Source organism: Patiria miniata, unplaced genomic scaffold (assembly GCF_015706575.1).
Source record: "Patiria miniata isolate m_02_andy unplaced genomic scaffold, ASM1570657v1 HiC_scaffold_3, whole genome shotgun sequence".
In the NCBI taxonomy this organism is placed as follows: domain Eukaryota; kingdom Metazoa; phylum Echinodermata; class Asteroidea; order Valvatida; family Asterinidae; genus Patiria; species Patiria miniata.
Window position 1 is genome coordinate 26,689,700 of NW_024037069.1, and position 14,934 is coordinate 26,704,633.

The 14,934-nt window shown below is 37.3% G+C and overlaps 1 protein-coding gene across 1 annotated transcript in view; it reads right to left on the bottom strand.

Moving 5' to 3' along the window:
- The window catches only part of LOC119738843 (ATP-binding cassette sub-family A member 3-like), a 60,812-nt gene that overhangs the window by 37,271 nt on the left and 8,607 nt on the right, over window positions 1-14,934 (bottom strand). The window contains exons 4-8 of the mRNA XM_038213814.1: window positions 12,301-12,426; window positions 10,532-10,651; window positions 10,016-10,166; window positions 3,967-4,096; window positions 1,309-1,419 (exon numbers count right to left, since the gene is read on the bottom strand). Of these exons, the coding sequence (XP_038069742.1) occupies window positions 1,309-1,419; window positions 3,967-4,096; window positions 10,016-10,166; window positions 10,532-10,651; window positions 12,301-12,426 (638 nt within the window). The remainder of the gene's footprint in view (window positions 1-1,308; window positions 1,420-3,966; window positions 4,097-10,015; window positions 10,167-10,531; window positions 10,652-12,300; window positions 12,427-14,934) is intronic.

Consider the following 14,934-nt stretch of genomic DNA (forward strand, 5'->3'; position numbering starts at 1 on the left):
ATACATGTAATTACATCCTCTTTCATTTGATACCATATTTGAGGTTGTGATACTTGTAGTGAATTTTCCACTTTTCAGCCATGTCCACTTTTTCGTGAAATTGCCCACATGTAAATTTTACTATAGTAAATCTATATGATTTTACAGACTTGATTTTGTAAGGTCACTATTTTGAGTGCCATATGTACAGTATATTACTTTTTGTGTATTGTGCTGCCAATCAATTTGACCAAACAGTTAAGACCAGTCAATTTTACTATGTAGTAAATCTATATGATTTTACAGACTTAATTTTGTAAGGTCACTATTTTGAGTGCCATATGTACGGTATATTACTTTTTGTGTATTGTGCTGCCAATCAATTTGACCAAACAGTTAAGACCAGTCAATTTTACTATGTAGTAAATCTATATGATTTTACAGACTTAATTTTGTAAGTTGTTTCATATGAGAAGCAATACATTAATATTCAATGCCACATGTGAATGCAATTTTTTAATTTAGTTGACTTCCTGTTTTAAATCCAAATTGTATTTGGAGTTCAATTTCAATTTTAATTTTCAGCAACATTTATTTCCAACCAAAGTAAAGTATCAAATAACCATGAAACAAGAAGTCATTGTATAAGATGATGGCATGACCTTAACAAGCAATATACATGTAACTTAGTAACAAGTGACCTGCAGATCGCATGTTTCGCCTTTTTCCGCGGGCGATCCCTATATGTTTTGTGCTCTGAAAAAAAAGTGAACTTTTGTGCATTTTTTACAAAACGACCTCAATTGACCCCAGAGGACTTTTGACCTCCAATTTCGGAAGAGTTTTGATGAACCCCCACCCAAGGATCACTCCATCCAAGTGACATTACAATCCATCGATACTGTAGACAAAGAAACACTTGAAGCATATTTGAACGACCAGTAATGACCCCTTCATGACCTTTGACCTCAGTAATCAGATATAGAAATGTGTCTTCCCACCCAAGGGTCACTGCATATAAGTTTCACCAAAATCAATGAAAGCATGTACAATGTTGTAAACTTCCTCACTTCACTTGACCTTTGATCTATGACCTTTGACCGATGGCCTGACAGATGAGACTTGTGGGATGATGGCATTGTGTTCCTTTGGGTTATGGTCAGAACGAACTGACCAGGACGACTTGTGGGACAGGAAAAACCATCAGAAACAAGAATCAAGGACGAACAAATTACTACGCAATAATGCTATACATGTTATATGTACAAGTTCTTTACTAGAACAATGATTTCTTTTTTCACTCTGATAAGTTTTGCAAATCTAATTTACCCGGACAATGGTTCCTGCCGTGTAGATGAAACTTAGACATAATAGGAAAGGCATCAGGAATTCCAGGGTGAGTAGAAATCTGTCTGACAGGTAGGCCGGGTGCGGAAATTGCTAGAGAAGATACAGGAAAGAAAAAAATTAATACATTTACAAAATATATCGGCCATTTATCAACAGAGAAAAATACAAGTTGTAAACAATTTTGCCATTGTGACTTTTTTATACTAAGTCCGGAGGACTGGTTATCAAAATTCTGATGTTGTGGGGTTTTTTTTTTTTAAATAAAGGTAATGGACACCATTTGCACACAAAACTGCCAAAAATATTACAAACTATTCTACTTGATTGTAAGTAAATAATAGGATCAAGCATCCTTTGAAATAAGTGCGCATTGCTATCACTTGCAAGATAAAGGGATTAACATAATTTCCTCGCAATGGTTTTGGTCTTTTTTTTCCCAAAGACTGCTCCAAATTAACGAAATTCAGTTTAGTTTGCTATCGCTTACATATCCTTGAATAAGGGAATAAATGTGTGCTCCGGAGGCTTTTATCACTCTGTTATTCCCATTCATAAATACCTTTTCGGTAAAAAAAAAATCATATAATTCATTCAAAACATCCCGATTTTGTTCAACAAATTCACTTTATGCTTTTTGAAACATCCCTCTTGCAAAATAATGGAGTGTTCAGCTGGTGAGTAAGATGTAAACAATCCTTTTATGGAGATTGACGCGCGCGTATACCTGGCGAGTTGCATTTTGAATTTAGAACTATAAAATTCTGACTCCCTGGTAGTGTTGCGCATGCCTACGTGAGGATTGTGAACGTTCAACCAATGAAACGATAAGAGGCACTGGATTTTTAGGAGTCCACATTTTATTGTGACACTGGAAAAGTGTTTAAGACCAGCTAGCCATGTCTTTATCATCCGTTTAAGACCGGCCACGTGACGGGCTCTCGACCAATAGGAATGCGTAAACTGTCTTAGGTATTTATGAAAGAGAAATATATTCCCAAGTGACACACTGCGTATCATACCACACAGTATGGTGCAAGTTTAAACGAACAATAAACAACTCGAAAGGCAGACCCGCAAACGTGGCGTCAATGTTGTTATTGACGCCACGTTTACGGGTCTACTTGAAAGTAAGGGCTCTCACTGGAATCCTTGCTTTCATCAATAAAAGATGTATTTTCACAGTGTTTTCAAAAGACATCTACTGAGCTGAGATTTCAACAGACTATTTTTTTTAATATCCTGCTTCAGATTTATTGTGTTGTTGCTTGAGTCAGCATAACAACATATTTAGCAAATAGTGTATAGAATATGACTTCAAGCATTTCGTTATCATCCTATTACGAAGGAGATGGCTTGTAGAGTGATTACAGGCTTGCAACTGAAATTAGTTTCTATATTTGTCCGGCTTCAGGTCTTGATGACGTCTAGTGATGGCTGCATGTGGGCATTTATTAGCGCGTATGAGAAAAAGGCCGGACGAAAAGTTCAACGACTTCATTTCCTTCCACCAACCTATCCATTGAGTAATTATTAATTAGGTAATTACTCTATACAATTAAAAAAAACTTTTGGCTACAAGATATACTGTTTCAATTCATTTTCTGGAGTTAACTGATTAAAAAAAACAATTATAAGATTAATTTGAAAGATTTTTAATAGTGGACGAATCATTGATACACTTGTTCACAATCAGCAAAAAAAGTCAAGTGTTTTGTTTACAACCAGGCCTGAAAAAATTGTCAATAAGTGAAATACAGTTACCACTATTGGCTTTGTCTCAGGTCTCATGTACATTATGTGGAGCCAAGTAACATTTATTATCTCTTAGCGGGTCGTTACATCATTACATTGCCTGGTTTCCATGGTTACCCTACAGACGTCAACAACGTCAATTTGATTCACCGGGCAAGTCCATCTTGAATTACACAATTGATTAATTTCAAATAAAATGCAAGCTGTGGATCTCAGTTCTTAGCCACTGTGTGGCACTGGAGATCATTGGGATAGGGCTGTGCAAAATATACCAAATATTTGAATATTTATTAAATAAAAGGTACCTTTTTGGGACTTTGATCACAAGAACTCATATCAGGATAATAATAATGGGACAGGAAACGCACTTCCATGCTCGATTTGAATATTTGCCTATTTGAATATTAATAAAAAGTAAAGGGTCTGGAGAAGACCAAGAAAAAGGTCCAAATTTTAATCTTACAGGTAGGTGCATAAGACTTGGTGTTTTTGTGTGTCAAATGCTACATTTCGGTTGACAGTTGGTTTACAGGTGCATGACTTAATAGAAGACCTCCTTTGAGGAACAGAGGCTCTTATGGCATTTTAAAAATCTATCAAATATCCGAGCTAATCAGCAACCTTGAGAAAAAGGTATTGATGCATACAAGTACCGTATGTGACATTCTTGATACTTTGTTAAATTTCGACAGGCACATGCAATTCCCAATTGACACCCCATATAATTAATGAACGGCGCATACAATTCATGCTTGTGCAGGACAGAAGTAAAAACTTGATCAGTGTCTTGTGAATATTCAAATATTCCATCGGATCCAATTTGAATATCAAAGGCTTAATTCTTCCAAAAATGCACAGTACTGAAATTCATCTGGCTATCCTTACCTGCAACTGTACTTCAACGGTACGTAATTTCTGGAAGGCACCGAACAGACCATCTATCTCAGCCACATGGAAGCTGGCTATGACTGAATCGATAGCATGCTGCAAGGCTAGGAAACGGGTTTTGTACAAGCTGGATAGGGGGAAAATTAGGTTAATATAGCGGCAATGATTAGTAGGCAGGCTAATGAGCAACATGCACTAAGTAGCAATCATCTGTGTAGATGCCCTGATTATACATTTGAGGTTTATTGTACATGTTTATGTATCAGTACCTTCATGAAATTAAACATGTACATTGTACAGTCGAGTCTCGTTATAACAAATCGTTCAGACCGAGCCAAATTGTTTGTTATATCAGAATTTTGTATTAAGAGGAACATCAGTCCCATTCATTGTGCACATAAATACACAGTCGGGACCAAGGCTTTATGTTTGTTATAACCAGAATTTTGTATTAACAGAGTTTGTACTAACGAGAGTTGACTGTACATGATATCAAGATTTCAAGGGGAAACGTGGAAAAAACAAAAAAAATAGGCAGATTTTAATTAAGTTTGAACAAATTCATTATTTTCAGTGCTGCTTTTAGGTCTCATTGTATCGATTTTTTTTCGAATGCCACTGCAGAGTCCATCAGAATCAAAACAAGCATGCACTGACTCCAACAGACATAAAATAAAGCTACATGTAGCTGTGATGTCTGCTGAATAAAATACAACCCAAATTTATACAAAGGTTCATACATGTACATCCTTGTTCTGCTAGATCAATTTTTTTTTAAATTTTAGGCTCTTGAAACCTTAAAAGAAGTTTTAAAAGAAATAAATGGTCTTGAAACTCAAGCACAATGTTAATAAATGTTAATATATGTCTAGCATGCAACATCCTTCATGCCATTACCCAAGATGCAACAAAATAATCAGGACAGGCTTTTGTTACACAAGCTACAAGCATCAAGTAAATGAATTTGTTTTAAATAAATAAGTTAAATTAAGGGTTATCTGCTGCACACTCATTCACTCATTTAAAGATTAGTAACGCTGAATTGGTAAATTCTCTGACAGATCTGATCCCAGGAATCATATTTGAGTGGTCGGGTACAACCCGACCACTCTTTGGAGTTGTTACGATTAATCTTTCTTTCTTTCTTTCTTTTTTTCCCGTATAGCATGTTTCCGCGGGTTTTCTCCGAAACGGTTTAGGATAGGAACTTGTAACTTTCAATATATATCGACCCTCGTCCTAAGTGGTGCATATTACTCTGACATCATTATGACGTCATCGGGTGTCAAATTACAAGCGATTTTAGCTGAAAAAGTGACCAATTACTTTCACCTATAACTCTTGAACTAAATAATCAATGATGTTTGTATTCTATTATCAGATAGACCATTAATTGCTAAACATTTTTTGTCGTGTACGTATACTCGCTTGACCTTTACTTCCGGGTCTACTGGTAGGTCAAAGTTACCGTAGGTGAATTCAAAATGAAGACGTTAGCCTGAAATCAAAACAAAGCACAATTTCTTCTGAACGGTTAACGGTATGATCACAAAACCTTGTGTGAACTTGTACCATGTTACGAAGATGTTATAACTTTTGTTACGTCATCATGACGTCATCAGGTATCAAATAACAAGCGATTTAAGGGCAAATTTTGACAAAATAGTTTGCGTTTTATCTTTTAAACGAAATAGAGTATCGTGTTTGTTTTTTCGTGAGGTTGTAGACAATGCCGTGTGAAATATTTTGTGTTACCGGACACAAAACCGCTTGACCTTTACTTCCGGTGTGAAGTGCAATAAAAACTTAATATAACTCAAAAGCGGAAGCATTTTACTACAGACATATATTATGAAAGTGTTTAGTGAGAAATGCCAGACACAAAAAACGTGTGATTACGTCATCATCCGAAAGGGCGCCCCCTAGCGGCACATAAAATAATGTTTCTTTTCTTTAATTATAAAACTATAGATTCAAATTTTACCAAATCGCCCCTTGATATTTTTTGATTAACCACAGATAACTTGGCAAAGTTTCCAATTCATGACGTCATCAGTCCGGAAGTTACTTCTATGAGAATTTGCCAACGATCATGTTGTAAAAATTTAATTTTATCATTTGATCCATGTCGTATATCTTAGCCCAAATAACGATACCATTAGAATGTTCACCTTTTGCTTCCAAATACTGTGACGTCGTCAAACCGGAAGTTTGGTGTTATGAATACATACACTTATTTTTTCCAAATGTTCATACGTTCAATAACTTCACAATTAACATCCACTCCAAACTAAATCGGTATTCACTTCCCGTTTTTGACTAATGACGTTATCAAGCCAGAAATAACTTGTATGTGTACATTGAATGTTTACTGAAATTTATCACAGCATTTAAGATGCATTTTTTAAACAAAATAATTGATTGTCCTGAAAAGGATTCAATTTCGAGATCCTTTGCTCTTACATAAAAATATTCATTACTTAACTGGACAGTGTTCATAAAATAGTTGTCTACCCGACCACTCTGCGTTTGTAACAACAAACGCGAATCTTTAGTTGTATTTTACAATTGTTTTTCAATGGATAACCACATACGTTTCAGCCACTTTCCACTGCGCATGTGTGACTCCTAGGGTTATTTGCATATGGAATATGGGCTTCCGTTTTCACGATGATGCGACAATAGAAAGATATTTTTGAGCCCAACACCTATTGTTATTGTAAAAGTTCACTTTTTTTTTTTTTTATTCTCCAAGACACAATTCTTCTCCGGAACTGTTTGGAAAATGGAAACATACATGTATATGAACTTCATTTGTCAATGCACAATCCATTGAAGATGTGCTTTTTTGTAATTATGTCATTATGACGTCATCATGGGTCACGTGACGTCACTTGAAAGTTTAATAAATTTAATCTTTGAAATTCCATATAAAATCAACCGTGACAGACCGGAACTTGAATTTTGCGGGAATCGACATGATAATACATGTACATGCTCTTCATTTTATCTTGTGCACGTAAAATCACTTGACCCTTCCTTCCGGTCGAAACCGGAAGTGCCTAATAATTTGAAAGTGGAAGAACATATGAATTCACTTTCAATGATGTTAGCGTCTGCCTGGATTGACCTTTTAAAAAATATGATGGGTGACAGCATGAAGTGTTGGAGCGCCCTCTAGCGGCAGGTTAAAAAACGTCAAAAACGCACTTTCACTTGATGTCTGTGGCAAAGTTTGCGGTAGTCAGGTAGTCGCTTCAAAATTAATGTACATGATGACCATAATGCAGACAAGACCTCCGCGCGAAAAAAAATTGATTACGTCATCAAACCGGAAGTTACTATAAATCAATCTTTCACCCTTAAACAATTGCTAAAAAATCAACCGTGAGAGATGTAATCAAGATGTGGCTATATATAGCACAGTAAATATAGCTCTGGAGGTTCCTGGTAATGACGTCACAATGACGTCATCAAGTATCATATTACAAGCAATCAAAGATTTCTAGATTTAATCTTTGAAAATCAATGTGAAATCAACTGCTACAGATTTGATTTTGTTCTTTATGGCAATTGAAACAATATTGCAGGGTTGTAATTTTCGGTATTACCGGTAAGTGCAAAATCATGTGACCCTTCCTTCTGGTCGAAACCGAAAGTGCCCTATTATTTAATATTGGCAGAAGATACGAACTTGCTTTCAATGATGTGAGTGTCTGCCTAGGCTGTACTTCAGAAACACATTACAGGTGACGTCATAAAATGTTAGAGCGCCCTCTAGCGGCAGGTTAAAAAACGTCAAAAACTCATTATCACTTGATGTATGTGGCGAAATTTGCGGTAATCGCTTCAAACTTAATATACATGATGAACTTAATGCAGAAAAGACCTGTGCGCGAAAACATTGATTACGTCATCAGACCGGAAGTTATAAAGAAAAGACCGTTAAACCTTAAACAATTGCTAAAAAATCAACCGTGAGAGATAAGCAAGATGTGGCTATATACATGTATAGCACAGTAAATATAGCTCTGGAGGTTTCTGGCAATGACGTCACAATGACGTCATCAAGTGTCATATAACAAGCAAATACAGATTTCCATATTTAATCTTTGAAAATCAATATACATGTACATGTAATATCAACTGCTACAAATTTGGTTTTGTTTTTTATGACAATCGATACAATATTGCAGGGTCTTCATTTTTGGTATTGTGGCGGGTTTACTATTGCCAGGTCGGTTGTCCTCGGCGAACACTTGCGGGTAAGGCGAGTAACCCTAACAGCGCCGAGGTGCAGGTCCGTTAGGTTGGAAATATACCATCACGTATACTCAGTCTACTCACTACCGGTAGATCGCTCACTTCCGGACAGACAATTCAGACTGACAAACATGTAAAAATGACTGTGACGCAATGACAAAAGGAAGAAGGTTTCACTGATTTATTTAATTAGATCAATTATTATGATTAAAGTGATTTACTTGAATAAGCCCTAAGCAGCGCTTTAAGTGAGTGTTATGGCGCCTCTAGCGAGTGTATAGCGCCTCCCGCCACTAGTTTGCACTTATCCACCACGCAAGTGCTGCATTTATGAACTTCTAAATGTCGCGTACAGTTGTTCCCTCGGCAACGCCTCTCGTCTCCTCGGGCCTCAAAGGGGTAGGCTCCTCGTGAGCCTGGTTTATATGGAGCGTGTAACTTCCTGATGAGTCCTAACGCCTCCACCGCTACCTACAGCAGCCCTGCGCCTCAGTGCTCGGACCGATGCCTCAGTAGATGTACGCTCGCTAGCGTACGTCGTCCCTCGAGGCGTCCGGCCAACAGTCGCGCCTCTATGGCTCCGCTATATGTCCCACGCTAAAGGTAGGTAGGCACATATACATGTACATGTACTTACTGCAGTACGCCCTTTCGCCTCCTTGAGATTGACACTCCGGTAGGCTTGGTTGGTCCTCCCAGCACGAGTAGCGTTCACCAACTAACTAGCCCGCTGGCGGCGACAAACTAATCGCGCGTCTATTGCTTTCTATGGCACGCCAAGTCAAAACAAATTGCGTAAATTGCTCAAATGTTACAGTATTAAGTGCAAAATCACGTGACCCTTCCTTCTGGTCGAAACCGGAAGTGCCTTATAATTTGAAATTGGCAAAAGATGTGAACTTGCTTTCAACGATGTGAATTTCTGCCTAGGATGTACTTTACAAAAATATTACAGGTGACGTCATAAAATGTGACAGCGCCCTCTAGCGGCATGTTGACTAAGTTAAACATGGATTAAAACATGCATTTACTGTTGATGTGTTTGAAAAAAGTTTGCGATAGTCCATGGCCTAACACTGCCTGGTTGTTCCTACAACCTCTAGTTGTATTTTATTGTTGATAGACCACTCAATTTGGGAGCCGTACTGTATATTTCTTGAAGAAATGTTTAAAATATTTTCTGAGAACGTACAAACGGTGATTTCATGAAACTGTCTTTTCTCAGTTGCCATTTGTTCACATTTAGGATCATTTTGTTTTTGACAAGGACTTAATTTCAGAGGTTTCCCCAACATTCATGCTTGTATGTAACAGTAGAGGGGATTATCAAGTAATCAGATTGTGTACACTAATTACACACATTTAAACACCTGGAAATTAGGGGAAAGGTGCTCACGCATTAGTCAATAACAGTACTGCTGTGTATGATGGATAGTTACGTAGAGATTCAATGATAATCCATTGACTCCCATTGAAGTGACTTGGGCCGAAAAGAGAATTAGTGTTTAAGACAGGTGAACTTGCAGTGTAAAGCAACACTCAAAGCAACATCTTTATATCAAGACACTCTGGTAAAGTTGAACTGTTGACGAGGTTTCTCCTAACTGTTGCAAACATCAAACTTTTCATGCGCCTCATTCAAATGTACGGATTACTTTGGTTTGGAGCGAACGACTCAGATATTATGTCAGTCTGAAACTAGTATTACATTAAAAAAAACAGTTTGACACTTTTGCCAGGCTGTCTTGGATCTGGGTAAATTCAAACTAGAATTAAAGCTTACTTGTATAGTCGTGGCCCAACTACGTCAAAGTTGGGATAGGTCCGCTCGGTTCGCCAAGTTTCCTGTCGGACTATGTCATGAGGCAGACGGATCTTATAGGTGACATCCTTAGGGAGTGTTGTGGTGTCATTGCCAATGTCAAATACTATCACTGCATGCAAATATTTAAACAATGATTGAAATAGTCACATTCATAACCATGTGGTCACAGACACATTAATTGGTCACAGACACAAAATTGAAAACAAAAAATGTATTTTTTCAGGGTTAAGCTAAAAATAGTACTGACAGTTCATCTTTTCCAAATACTTCTTTAGGCAATTGCAAGGAATTATTAACTTCAATGAAAACTATAAAAAAAAATGCCACAATTGAAACATGTATTACTTTGATTTGAAGCTTATTATCTGTATTTTATTGGAATAAAGTTTATTTCTTCCAATGTTCAACAGTTCAGCTGTTACTTTTAATGAAAAAAAATTATAAGTAAACCTGACACAAATTCCCTCTTCTCACCTCCATAGTAACTGTCCAGGTCTTCAGCTGCTGTTTTCACCAACTCCTCCTCTGACGAGAAGTTACTAGGAGACAGAGGGATTGTCACTTGCAGGGCTACGCCAAGCATTAGGGCAGAGGCTGATGAGGGGGGGGGGGGAGTGGGGGAGGGAGGGAAATGAATAAACATGAGGTCAGCATAATACACATACAGAGATTTGCATAATTCACAAGCCTTGGTGAATACCTCATGCAGGCAATAACCCTATGCATGGAAAGAATGTGAACTCAGTGGAATATCATGTCGAGTATGGGAACTATTGTGAAAAAAATTGACAAATGTATTGGTGGGATGTAATTGGGATCCTGTTGATGTACATGTACATGTCTGATATTTATTCTGAGATGAACTCATTATTGGAGACAATGTGTTTTAGCTTTTTGACATGCAAAATAAATATATAAAATAGGAACAGGTCATTGACAAATCTCCCTAATATGATGATTACACGCCTGATTTATTTACAAATATACATGATGTGTACATGTACGTGTAACTTTTTAAAAATGTGAAAGTCCATGTAATTTTAGTAATTAACAACAGAATTTGTTATCATTTTGCTAAAAGTAACATACGGGCAATTCCACGGTTACTCATGTTACATTTTTGATGTACTTTTGAGTTTCCTTGGGCTGTAAATACCTTACTGAATAGGTTTAAGAGCTGTTATTCCCATGGTAGATAGAGTAAACCTAGACCTACCTAAGCACCAAAGATGACATCCAGAAAAATGTGTTATGTATGATAAACAAGATGCACAAAATTGGTTACTCACGTTACATTTTCGTTACGTGAGTAACCGATTTTGTGTGTTTTATTTATCATACATAACACATTTTTCTGGATGTCATCTTTGGTGCTGAGGTAGGTCTACAATGTATGTCTACTGTATCTAACATGGGGATAACAGTTCTTAAACCTTTTCAGTAAGGTAATTACAGCCCAAGGAATCTCAAAAGTACATAAAAAATGTAACGTGAGTAACCGTGGAATTGCCCCTACAATCCCAAATATTTGTCAACTCTTTACAGGTAATGCATCGCTGTCAACACATACATGGCATATTAATAATGAATAAATTATAATACAAAAAGATGTAATTTTATACATATTGTTGTAATTGAATCATTCGTATTTACATGTATAGGGACTAAATAAATTATCTCATCTTGTAAATAAATCTCATAAATAAATCATCCATCATTCTGATATAATTACATTTAGTCATATTCAGCACATTGACATGTAATGGGCCACGATAAAAAGAATCATCAGAACATCTTGTGATAATCATTCCTGTCAGACTGTTGGGGGACATTAATATTATTGGCATCCCGTTTTATTTCTATGGTTCTCATATTTTTTGGCCTCTGAAGTAGTGAAGTAGGGTTGGCCCATCAGCAAAATAACAAAAAATCTGAAGAAAACAAAAATTTGCAGTTGAACCCATGTATGTAGATGGCTAGATTAAATGATGCCAAGTAAACTTTGTTTCTTGTTTTGTTTATTGCAATGAGATTATCATGGGTGGTGAACACTGAACTAAATACAAAAGCCATCTTTGGAAAGATGTAGTTGTTTTTGTTTAATGGGAGTTCCAGACAGGATCGGCAGGAATAAAAAAGTATTTTTTTATGGTCAGAGTCCAAAATAGGGTTGGTCGGAAATTTGACAACCACAGAATAAACAAGGTACATGTATGTCCTTATGTAAAGAAGAAACTACTTACTGAGGTTGTTGTTTGGGTAATAAGCCAACTGGGGGCATCCTGTGCCATTGGTGACGCATGTCTGAAGCCGCTCAATGTCCGACGCAGACAGACTCTCTTGCTCCGAGAAGCCTGGCTCAAAGGTTGCTGTAACCATGGAAACAACAGCAATCATGTTACCGGTAGATATTTATCAAAGATTTGGATGAGTGCTTGGGAATCATTATAGAAATTTTTTTTATTTGCAAGACGCCCTTATGGCTAATGCTGCATGTTGATATTTTTCCAAGTTTAATTATGTGGTGATTGAGTACATGTAGTTACAGGCCCTTCATAGTCTTTTAAGTGGCTTCATCATTCCAAACTGAACTATACTGTAACATTCATGACCTTAGGCACTCTTCTTTTAATTCTGATGACCCTATTTTTGTTATTTTGAACAGTATCTATTCATAGAAGGCACAGTTTTCTGACGCATTTTTCAGTTGATGCACTGCTAAATCGATGAGGTTCTGTCCACAACATTCTTATTTTGTTTTAACATTGCAATCTACATGCAGAACATGTAGGCGACTCCAATAACCTATAGATACCTACATGTAGTTTTGTTCTATTAATAGGAACAGGGCCAGTATAACTACACAAATTACCAACCGCCTGGCAGTACAGTCATGACAGTAGACACGTACCGGTACCGGTACATGTATCATGCACTGATCATGAAAGGATTACAGAATATTTATGTTTGACCATAAAAACAAGTACAATGTTCCTTTGTCTATCATGTCTATGGTCTAACAGGCACTTACATAATTTACATTTTACCTTGAATTACAAATTTATTTTAGGCTTATGAAACCATGCAGAGAGAGGATTGCTAAGAACCTGTACATGGCCAAACAGTAACTTTATGCTGTAATTTGTAATATTGTAGTTTTTCTTATTCTTTTGCAGTTGATTTGGTTGCCCACTCTTAATTGCTGTATAAGGTCGGTCTTTTTTACACATCATGTGTTGTCAGTTTGATCCTTCACTAGCGGGATGCCGTGCAAAGTAGCTGCATGGAGTCATTTAACTGCTGACCCCAAGTGGGCGTGGTAAACTTGGTGAAGCAATTTCGCCACATTTTGCCACATTTCTCATCATGAACGTTATGTTATGTGTTTTCATAGAGATAATGTTGCAATATTTAGGGCCTAAATGTAGGCCTAACTATTCAAAATCTGAAGAAAAAAAACAAATTTGCCAAAAAAAGCAAAACAAAACAAATAAATTGAAATGAAAAAATTTTCATGACCTAACCGTGGCTTCAGAGGACAGTGAAATCGGAGCATATACCACATAAGGCCTTTTCGCACTACGAAAAATCTCCGTGTTGTACACGGGTCCGACACATGTAAAATGGACTAACCTTTTCACACTACAACATTTGAACACGGCAATGACCCGTGTAGAGCGCTCGACCCGTGTCGAAACTAACCCTACTCGGGAGGTGGGTTGAGAATTCTCGATCCGTGTCGAGAAGTCCAACACGTGTTGAAAGCCGTAGTGTGAACACTTCTGGGTTACGTTCGACATTCAGCATATCGACTCATTGGACGCGGACCGGCCAGAGTACGAGAGTGCATGCATGCAGCATCACGCTGTAGTTGTTACTTTTTAGCATGCAACGAACATACAAATAACCTTTTACCTGCTGCCCTGTGGCGCCACCTACGGAGTGATATGAAAATCGGACTCTTATGAAAATCAACTCCTTTTCCCTTTTATTGGTTAAACCCTTTCACATGACCGGTCCCTCTTCTAATTATCTATGCATGAGCATGCGCAATACATGTACCTTAATGAGTCCGTATTTCATATCACCTAAATTCACGCTACACCTGCAGACCGCGCTTGCTTTTTCGTAAGCACTAGAAAGTAGAAGTGGCCGACCACGCTTGAGTTTTCGTGCGTTCTTCGCATATACTTTCAATGGTGCTAGAAGTTCAAGTCACAGAATATTTTATCCTCCGATGTAAAATGGGCCCGAAATCAGAAAAAAAGACTGACATGAAGTGCGGGTCCGTGGTTGGAGCTACAAAACACGTGTAGGGCGGACGGCCGAGTGTGAAACGATCGCGCAATAAACGGGTCGAAACATTACACATGTGGCAAAAACGCTGGGTTTGCGATGAGTAGTGTGAAAATGTAGCGAAATTGAACCTTGTTGAAATTTTTAGAAGTTGACACGGGTTGGAACCATGTAGATTTCGACACGGATCGGACGTTCATAATGTGAAAAGGCCTAAAAGCACAGGCATACACTGGACAAAATGCTGGATTACAGCATAATAAGAGAGGAAACGTTGATACATGCATACATGTATGGCATTTTGTGCTTCCACAAAAAACGTGACACAAAGATGTATCAGACAGACATCAGACAGACAGCACAGGATTTATTTTATAAGTGAATTTTTACCATGTAAATTAATACGATTCTGGTAATTAGTTTTGGGCGGGTCCTATTTTCTCATGCTTCATGACTTCAATTTCAGTTTGCTAGACATTTATTCAACGTTGTTCCTCATATACAAAATTAATGTTATAATTACATGTATTATATTAACATTTATCGTAAATCAACAAAATACATACTCGGAACAACGTTAG